Source organism: Myotis lucifugus, unplaced genomic scaffold (assembly GCF_000147115.1).
Source record: "Myotis lucifugus unplaced genomic scaffold, Myoluc2.0 scaffold_349, whole genome shotgun sequence".
Classification (NCBI taxonomy): Eukaryota; Metazoa; Chordata; class Mammalia; order Chiroptera; family Vespertilionidae; genus Myotis; species Myotis lucifugus.
The window spans coordinates 816,288-826,526 of NW_005871397.1; the positions used below are offsets into that span (position 1 = coordinate 816,288).

The 10,239-nt window shown below is 49.1% G+C and overlaps 1 protein-coding gene across 1 annotated transcript; it reads left to right on the plus strand.

Moving 5' to 3' along the window:
• Positions 1-3,616: 3,616 nt before the first annotated feature.
• SLC10A4 (solute carrier family 10 member 4) lies at positions 3,617-9,624 on the plus strand. Its single transcript, XM_006101276.3, has 3 exons — positions 3,617-4,298; positions 5,062-5,272; positions 8,722-9,624. Exons 1-3 carry the CDS (start codon positions 3,697-3,699, stop codon positions 9,232-9,234), a joined length of 1,326 nt encoding a protein of 441 aa, XP_006101338.1. The 5' UTR covers positions 3,617-3,696; the 3' UTR covers positions 9,235-9,624.
• The last annotated feature ends 615 nt before the right edge of the window (positions 9,625-10,239 follow it).

Here is a 10,239-nt window from a genome sequence, read left to right on the forward strand (position 1 = left end):
TGCCGGCCGTTGGCTACACCCTGAGTGCAACGTGAGCCCAGAGGGGTGATGGCCGTTCCCGAGGCCCATCTCAGCTCCCAGAGCTTGTCATGGCCCGAGAACCTGCAGCAAAGGTCCAGGCAGTCATTTCAGAGAACACGGCCCCTACATGCAGCTGGCCCTTCATCGGGTACTCAGCTGAAGAAGAGCCTGCCGTTTGCCTCTGTATGGGGGGAAATGAGACCATGTCATCATGGCCTTCATGAAAAAAGATAATTATACTTTGGTGGGTGCTTAAAGGATGTTCTAGGATAGTTTTACCTGTATGTGAATTTCTCCTCACAAGCGGACATTAACACCTGCCGCCTGCCTCGCATGACTTGGAATTCTATGGAGATGGGTCTGGGGGCCATCCCTCCATCAGTCACTGACAACTCAGAAGCAGGGCCCTTTAGGTGGGGAGTGGCGTCCATTTGGAGGAAGTCAATTGAGACCCACCACCCTGGAGTGGCTGCAGGGACCTGAGGTGTTTCACGTGAGGCTTGAGTGTTTACCAACATCCTCCTCCACTGGGACCCCTGGCCGTCCACCCCCTGCTGAGGTCCTCCCCGTGGCTGGCTTCCTGGCTTCCTAGAGCCGGGGCCACCCTGCTAGTGCCCGGTTTACACCCTGCATTCCCAAGCGACGGCTGCCGTGGTGTTTGTGCAGATCAGCATCTTCCTTCAACTCACAAGAAACTGATTCAGCCATCAACCCACTTGGAACCTTGGCTGTCCTCTGCACCTGGAACCAGGCCAAGTTCCTCAGGGGACGGGTGGGCTTCGCAGCGTCTTCTTCACCGGTCCTGGTCCCGGGACACATCCCAGCAAGCTGTGAGCTCCTCTCTCCCAGCTGGGAACCCCCTGCCGTTTACGGTGTGTTTCCTAACTTTGGGGAGATCTTAGTCCTGGAGGCCACTGCTCGTCGTCTTTCTCCGGGTAAGGTTGCCAGGTGAAATATTTGGGACATTTATCTACTAAAAACCTTATTTACTGTTGATCTGAAATTCAAATTTAGTGTTTTTTAAAAATATATTTTTTATTGATTTCAGAGAGGAAGGGAGAGGGCTAGAAACATCAATGATGAGAGAGAATCACAGATCAGCAGCCTCCTGCATGCCCCCTACTGAGGATCAAGCCTGACCTTGACCTTCTGGTTCATGGGTCAACACTCAACCACTGAGCCACACCAGCCAGGCTGTATGTCCTTTCAATTTTTTTCAATGCTGTTTGTATACAGTGTAAAATTTTTATGTAACCACATCTATGATTCCTTCTGCTACTTTTGTGCTGAGGAAGATTTTTCCTATCCGAAGATGAGATAAATTCTAGCCAATATTTTGTTGCATTCTCATGATTATAATGAACTCTTTAATCTATCTGAAATTTGACTTGGTATATGGTGTGCGACAGGCTCTAAATGAACCTTCCTCCCAATAGCATCTTTTCCGAGTGCTATGTTCCCGTCTCTCCTTTTATTCATTCTCTGGGTAAAAGATGGGAGTCAGTTGGGGAAGCTAAGTGGCCCAAGCAGTTCACCGACATCACCACACCTGGAGAATGAGCTGTTTCCTAATCCCCAGGTTTTCTCCCAAATGGTGAAGGAGATCAGAAAGCAGAGGGGAGGCAGGAGCATCTGCATTCTTTACATTCACAATAACCACATCGGTAGGAGAGAAAACAGGCCTGCGTCCCCACGAAGCCCTCAGGCCCGCCTGTTAGGTGATCCTGCTGATTCACAAACCACGTCCAACCCTTTCTGCTTCTGATTCTTATCCCATGGATCAGGACACCCCCACACCCCTCCTCAGACCTTGGAGAGGCTAGCTGGATGAGGTGGTCTGCCTGTAATTACTGCTTATTTAATTGGATTGTGGATTTTAATATCATCAACACGGGGAGGGGACAGATAGGAGAGGTGCCTGCAGCGCTAGGCTTCTGCTCACCCTCTCCATTTGTGCTCTCGGTTTATCTCACCCTATGGCTGGGCAGCGCCTCCTCCTTATCGCGTCTGTTTCTCCACACGTCTCCCTGGATATAGTCACGTATGAAAGTAGCGTGGGCAGTATTAGCATGTTGCATTGCATATCTGAATATGTTTCTTTTGCTTACGTAAGTCTAAATGAAAACTTACTTTGGTTATTTTCTTGGGCTTAGTGTTTTGGAAAATGTGAGGTATGTTATTTTCCCATATGCCTGCTGAAGCTCTGTCCTCTTAGACATTACGGTCTAATGGAGAAGAAATAAATTGGTGATTAAGAATGCAATGTGTTGTGAATTTAGTCTTATTTTTCACATTCTCTGTCATTTTCAGGAGACGTGGGGTGGAGAAAATATAATCACACGGGCTCAGTCCACTTCTGAGGAATGGAAGCCGCCCAGTCTCCTCTGGTGCCAGAAGAGGAGTAGGAACGAGTCCCCAAAAGGAAAAACTCGCTCTGGGGTCTCAGCTCCTCGCAGACTAACTAACCCCTGAGCGTTGGCTTTCATTGTATGATCTATCCGGGCAGCCAGAGGCCTGGCAAGGACTGGGTCTCCACGGCATGCTGAGGGCCCCTTCCCTTTATAGATGGGTGCATCTAGTGGCGACTTACAGTGGTTGTCTCCATCCCCAAGGCCTCAGAATCTGATTTGTTGGGGAATAACATCTGCCTGAAGCAGAGAATCTCACCACTTTATTTCTTTTCAGCCCTTTAATCCTAATGCCAGAGTTATGTTCGTCATAAATCTATGGCCACTGAAATATCCTCGCCCCATCTGCCAATAACTTCCAAAACACACATTTTTTTCACAGAGCCTCTTCTAAGCTGCGCTCTTCTTTAACGACACATCACTGTTCACGTGCAGCCGGGTATTGCGGGTTTGGTGGATGAAGCAGAGACTTCCCCAGGCCTCAGATTCCTTGCATGTAAAAGTCAACCTAGTAGTATCTCTCCCAGGGTTCTGCTGTGAGAATCAAAAGAATTAATGCGCTCACATTTGCATAAGACCTGGCTCAAAACCCACCGGTAGGATTACTTCAAGTCTGAATATTAAAATATTTAAAAATTTGTCTGCAAAGTAAAGCCAGATAGGGAGTGTGTTTTCCTACAGAGAACCGCTGCTATGGCCAGGCTGCCCTCCTGTCAGGGTTGCAGGCTGTTAGCACAGCGTCTATGGTCTATGTGCGCACACAGATAAGCTTTTTTCCGCTCTTTCCTATGTGCCTGGCTCTCCAGATTTCATTATCAAAGGGGCAGAGCGCATCAGAGAACTTGATCAGCAGCCAGGCACGGTTTTTCCTTCTGCTTGTCCTTTGTCAGGTCTTTGTTCCGCCCCTGGCTACACTCGAACAGAACCACTTACTGGTGATTAAAAGGAGGGACTCGGCGGCGAGGCGGGGCCTGCGGGGCGCGGGGGCGCAGCGATTGGGTTCGCCCTCGGGGGGCTGCGCTCCGAGTGCCCGCCCGCGGGCGTCGGCCGCTCCGGAGCCAAAGCCCGACCCGCCGCACCCGCCGCCGGGGGAGACGTCAGAGGCGCGCAGCCGAGGCTGGCCGACGGACCGACAGACCGACAGACCGACGGACCGACGGACTGCGGCGGCGACCGAAGAACGGAGAGCGGCGCGCGCGCGGCTGGCTGCAGGGAACAGACATCCACAGCGCGGCCGCACCAACCTGCCGGCTCCGACGACAGCGCCATGTCCGACGGCGACAACACCACCCTGCTCCTCGCGCCGTCCTCCCTGCAGCCGGACAACTACACGCTGCCGCCCAACGCCAGCAGCCTGAGCCCGGGCCCCGACTTCCCCGTCGCCCCCGCCTCCAGCGCCGCCCCCAGCCCCAGTCCCGGGCTCAGCCTCGCGCCGAGTCCCAGCGTCAGCTTCAGCCCCGGCCCCGCTCCCACCCCGGAGCCCACGGCCGGCGGCTTCCCCGGCCCCGCGGTCAGCGCGGGCGCGTCCCCGTTCCCTCGGCCCTGGGCCCCCCACGAGCCCGCGTTCTGGGACACGCCGCTGAGCCACGGGCTGAACGTGCTGGTGGGCGCCGCCCTGTGCGTCACGATGCTGGGCCTGGGCTGCACCGTGGACGTGAACCACTTCGGCGCGCACGTCCGGCGGCCGGTGGGCGCGCTGCTGGCCGCGCTCTGCCAGTTCGGCCTCCTGCCGCTGCTGGCCTTCCTGCTGGCGCTCATCTGCTCGCTGGACGAGGTGGCCGCCGTGGCGGTGCTCCTGTGCGGCTGCTGCCCCGGCGGGAACCTCTCCAACCTCATGTCCCTGCTGGTGGACGGCGACATGAACCTCAGGTACGGAGCGGGGTCCCCGAGGCGGCTTTCCCAGCCCCGCCGGCCGCGGCTGCAGCCCGGGGCTCCAGACCGAGGACAGAGGACGAGGGGCGGTGAGACCGGCATGGAGCGGGGAGGCGGAGGTGGAGGGAGATGTGGAAGTCAAGGCAGAGAGGAAGAGCCGGTGTTGTGGGGGGAAGAGCTAGACCCGGGCGAGCTGAGGGTCTTGGGGTCTCCTCCGCGGCGCTCTCCCCACCTCCCCGAGGGCTGGGCTGTCCGCGCAGGTCTTCGCCGCTGGAAGACAAAGAGAACTGGGAAGCCTGCGGCCAGGACTCCCCGGAAATGCTCAACAAAATAGGGCGATTGATCCCAGTAAAGAGTAATCTCATATAGAGGACAAGGTAATCCTGTTCAATCCAACAGGTAGCGTTCAGCAGCGTTCCCGTGTCTAACGGGTGTTTTGAAGGCTTAAAAACTATGCTCCTGGCCCTCAAAATCATCCGGACCATCCAGACGATAGCCCGCCGCACAGGCTGCACGGAGCCAGGGCAGCAGTGCGGACGGCTTTTCTTTTTCCCCGGTCCGTGTTTCAGTTGGACTTGGACACGCAGCCCTCTTGGCACTCACCCGGGATGAAGCAGGTTCTCCCCAGACCTCAAGCTGGGAAATAGCAGTCGCCCCCTTTCCCTTCCACCTCGGGTTCCAGATCGAGGGTGGCCCACGTGCCAGACGGGCCCTTGGGCTCGCAGCCCATTCTGACTTGTGTTCCTTCCCTTTTCTGCAGCATCATCATGACCATCTCCTCCACGCTCCTGGCCCTGGCCCTGATGCCCCTGTGCCTGTGGGTCTACAGCCGGGCTTGGATCAACACGCCCCTGGTGCAGCTGCTGCCCCTCGGGGCGGTCACCCTGACGCTCTGCAGCACCCTCATCCCCATCGGGCTGGGCGTCTTCATTCGCTACAAATACAACCGGGTGGCTGACTACATTGTGAAGGTCAGCTCACTCCTCCTTTCCATCCTTGGCAGACTTGGAGTCCTTGGTCCTGAGCCGGGCTGAACGCTAGGAAGTTTGGGAAAGAGGGGTGAGGAAGAAAAGGATTTGGCAGGCCTTGCATGAATACACTTAAAAAAAAAAAAAGTTGATGCTCAAAGATAACTTTCACCTTTTTGAATTTCAGAAATTATAGCTTTGAGACACAGATCAATTAAAAACAGCACAAGAGAACTCGGTACTCATAGGAGGAAACAGGTCATAGGGAAATGGATGGCAGGGCATAAAATGGAAACATTTTCCATGAACCACTCGTGTGTTACAAAACAAGCAGGCGAAATGAAATTATTTTAATAGGATTTGTACAGTACTGAAGAAATGCGTTACTAATAGAATTTGTACTGTATTTTAGAAATGTGTTACTCAGTGTTTTAAAGGAGGAACTCTAATTCTGAGAAACTGTACACAGCTGCTTTAAAATGCTTTATTAATTTTCTAAAAAATAAGTTGATATTAATAAGACCAAAAGTAATTTAAAAATCACATCATGGCAATATAATAGAATGCACAAAATATGAACTTTAAAGCACAAAATAAAATTAGGTCATGGATAAATAGTACAGGCTATATTGCTATTAATAAATATGTGTTTTTCTCCTTCCTCATTACAATTCTTTGATTTCTAAAGGTAGTGAAAGCATGGGGATTTCTACTATTTTATGCAATATTTCCAATATTGCTTAAAAAAACCACCTGATGCTTTTTTAAAAAAAATATATTTTATTAATTTTTTACAGAGAGGAAGGGAGAGGTATAGAGAGTTAGAAACATCGATGAGAGAGAAACATCAGCCGAAACCGGTTTGGCTCAGTGGATAGAGCGTCGGCCTGCGGACTGAAAGGTCCCAGGTTCGATTCTGGTCAAGGGCATGTACCTTGGTTGCGGGCACATCCCCAGTGGGAGATGTGCAGGAGGCAGCTGATTGATGTTTCTCTCTCATCGATGTTTCTAACTCTCTATCTCTCTCCCTTCCTCTCTGTAAAAAAATCAATAAAATATATTTAAAAAAAAAAAGAGAGAGAGAAACATCGATCAGTTGCTTCCTGCACACCCCTTACTGGGGATGTGCTTGCAACCAAGGTAATGCCCTTGACCGGAATCGAACCTGGGACTCTTCAGTCCGCAGGCCGACGCTCTATCCACTGAGCCAAGCCGGTTAGGGCACCTGATGCTTTTTGTAGCAGGAGAGATTTTGTAACAGGTGACTGGAGGAAATATTTAAATATTTCTAGATTAAGCTTTCTTTGAAAACTGAAACAGCAGTAAATAAGAGTAAACAATGAACAGCATTCTCATTTCAGGAGGTTGGTAACATACAGAACTAGCCATTGTAAAATGCACATGCAAATTCCTTTACATGAGAGAAAATAAGTCTCTCCAATGTTTCAATTTAGGTTTAATAAGACATCTTTTGTGTTTTACTTACATTATTTTCTAAAGTAATCTGATTATACAGAGGGGCAAACTTTTATTAATATGAAAAATAGAGGGTTCTCTTTTTTAAAACATTTTTTTATTGATTTCAGAGAGGACGGGAGAGGGAGAGAAAAATAGAAATATCAGTGATGAAAGAGAATCATTGATCGGCTGCCTCCTGCACACCCCCTACTGGGGATCGAGCCTGCAACCCAGCATGTGCCCTTGACTGGAATCAAGCCAGGACCCTTCAATCCCCAGGTTGACACTCTATCCACTGAGCCAAACCAGCTAGGGCTTCTAACAAAGCTTTTGATGTGGGCACACTTTGAAACTTAATATAAGTTTGGCTTTTGTCAACTGTACATTGGTAGCATGAGTATTTTATATAATAATTATTCAGCATCCTCTAGAGTAGACTTTTAATGAGTCCAGATAAATTTTAACTACTTTTTAAAAGAGTATAAAGTACTATATATGCCAATCCCACACACCCCTAAGGGGTTTCCCTTCAGACGTCCAGGGAACCAGAAACAACCATTTAGAAAAACAACCTCAACCCCAATCTGAAGAACTAGGAGAGGAAATCTTTTAAAATGTTTTTATTGACTTTAGAGAGAGAAAGAAGCATCACTGAAAGAGAAACATCAATCGGCTGCCTCCTGCATGCCCCTACTGGGGATCAAGCCTGAAACGGGGCATGTGCCCCTACTGGGAATCAAACCAACCACCTCCTGATTTTTGGGAAGACGCTCAACCAACTGAGGCCACACTGACTGGGCATAGGAGAGGCATTTTTAGGTTTCTACCTTGCTATTTTTTACACAGTCTTTTATTTGAGGGAGTGAAATGTACCAGTCAAGATGACACAATGTTTTTATAAGCGAGTTGTTTTATATTGAAAATCATTTACTAGCCCTAGCTGGTTTGGCTCAGTGGATAGAACGTCAGCCTGCTGACTGAAGGGTTCCAGGTTCGGTTCCAGTCAAGGGCACATGCCCAGGTTGCGGGCTTGATCCCGGGTGTGCAGGAGGCAGCCAGCCAATCAATGATTCTCTCTCATCATTGATGTTTCTGTCTCTCTCCCCCTCTCCCTTCCTCTCTGAAATCAATAAAAAAAAAATCATATTACTATAATAACCCGGAAGCATCACTAGAGACTCACAGGTGGGAGGTTTCTCACAAACAGATGAAAAAGGGGGAATTGCAAATTTGCAATGAATACTTCACATCTAGTGTTTACATTCCCCCCCTTATGTAATCTGAGAGTTAATTGTTTTGATATTGCTAACAATTCTCAGAGGTAGACAGTATTTTGAAGGTGAGAAATATCATAACTTGATTTCAGACATTTTTAATAGCCTGTTATCTCATGTGTAAAACCAGAACTAATTTCTTATGGAAAAGATGGGTTCCTGTTCAGGGAAAGTCATGTCCATTTGTCCACTCTATTCATCAGACCGACCACAGCTGGTGTATTGGGCTCCGTTCTAACTGCCCTGTTGGTGAGAGGCACATTCACGAGTTCAGCGTGTGCTCGGAACAGTAAAAACTCCAAAACAGAGTTACACGATGGAGGCTGAGAGCCTGGAGACAGTGCTGGAGAAGAGTAGCCTTCCTGGGTAACTGTTTGTAGACTTCTGAAGGCTGTTTGCAGGTGGAGCGGTCTGTGTTGCTTCTGAGGGCCTGTCCATGACAACGGCTTGCGGTTATAGAAGGAAGGTTGTCACTAGATCACTAGACATAAGAACAGGCCTCCAGACAATCAGAGCTGTGCCCGTGGCTGTGGAGGCCTCACGCCCAGCAGTCCACCCTTCCTCAGGGGTCCTCTGTCAAGGACTTGACCGCAAAGATCTCCATTTTGTGTGGGAGGTCAGACTAGATGGGTCCCTCTTCCAGTGCTGGGAGTCCCTGGCCTGAACTCCCCTTCAACTGTCTTTTTTTTGATGGCTTGTTTATCCCTTTTCTATCACCAGGTTTCCCTGTGGTCTCTGCTAGTGACACTGGTGGTCCTTTTCATAATGACCGGCACTATGTTAGGACCTGAGCTGCTGGCGAGTATTCCTGCAACTGTTTACATGATCGCGATTTTTATGCCTCTAGCAGGCTATGCCTCGGGCTACGGCTTAGCCGCGCTCTTCCGTCTCCCACCCAACTGCAAGAGGACCGTCTGCCTGGAGACAGGCAGCCAGAACGTGCAGCTCTGCACCGCCATTCTCAAGCTGGCCTTCCCACCACGGCTCATAGGGAGCATGTACATGTTCCCCTTGCTCTATGCCCTTTTCCAGTCTGCAGAAGCAGGGATTTTTGTGCTAATATATAAAATGTATGGAAGTGAAATACTGCACAAGCAAGATCCTCTCGAAGAAGACGAAGACACCGATATTTCTTATAAGAAACTGAAAGAAGAGGAGCTGGCAGACACGTCCTACGGCTCAGTGAACGCAGAGAGCTTAATGATGGTGGAAACCGCTCAGACTGCTCTCTGAGCGTGGAGACACACAGGGGCATCTGTCTTGCTGAAGTTTTACTTCGTATTTATAGTCTGTGGTAGTGTATATGGTTTACCTAAAGGGTAACAATTGGCTCACAATACCATACTTGTAACAGTTTTGAACTTACCGCTGTAAGGCCACCTTGGTATATTCAATTCACTAAGCGTTTTCACCAATTACAAGTCAGTGTCGTATTATAACTTGCACCTGGGACTGCGCACGCACGTGAAGCCTGAACAAGTGAAGTGTGCTCTTTGGTTTCAACCATTAACCAATTTCTATGACTGTTTCAAAGATGTCAACTCTCAGAAAACGGGGTTTGGGAAATGCAGAATTTTGGTGCACTATCTTATAGGAGTAAAAACAAGCTATATTTGTAAAGCATCATTGAGTTTAATGTAATTGTTGTAAAAAAAAAAAGTGTGCTAGCTTAACTTATGAATACTTGACAATGTTGAAATTTGACCTGTATTTAGAAAAATCCCCAAACAGGTCAATTAAATAATGACATATAGTATTTTAGTGTCAAACCTGTTTCAAATCAGAAAAAAATACACTAACATATTTGATTACTTGATCTGATATCTCTTGATGAACAGACAACATTTTTCTGGTGGACAGAGCGCATTTTTTTTTTCAATTGGGGACTGACTTGGCCTAATGCATTTATGTTAACACACCCCCAATCAATTTACTTCTTGGAGAGATGGTTAGATTAGGAAATTTGTAGAACTACCCCAAAGAATAGTCATTAGTACCTCCAGGTACTCAAGAGCACCTCAAGGCCCACGTATGAGGTGGGGCGTGTGTGGGGGTGGGAGCACGTGCCCCAGGAGATGACAATTAGCCTGGACATGGGTGACCTAGAACGCTTCCCACACGTGCAGGAAGGCTTCATAGGTAGACTTCCCTGAGCTCATGAATAACCTATAACCCTGAGATCAGAGGGAACCCCAACCAAACCTCCGCATATGCTCCCTGGACAGAAGCGAGATAGAC

Excerpts from the sequence above, each read along its gene's own strand:
- SLC10A4 (XM_006101276.3), top strand. The coding sequence starts at position 3,697 with ATGTCCGACGGCGACAACACCACCCTGCTCCTCGCGCCGTCCTCCCTG. Across the intron at positions 4,299-5,061 it reads GACGGCGACATGAACCTCAG|CATCATCATGACCATCTCCT; the intron begins GTACGGAGCGGG and ends CCTTTTCTGCAG. Across the intron at positions 5,273-8,721 it reads TGGCTGACTACATTGTGAAG|GTTTCCCTGTGGTCTCTGCT; the intron begins GTCAGCTCACTC and ends TTCTATCACCAG.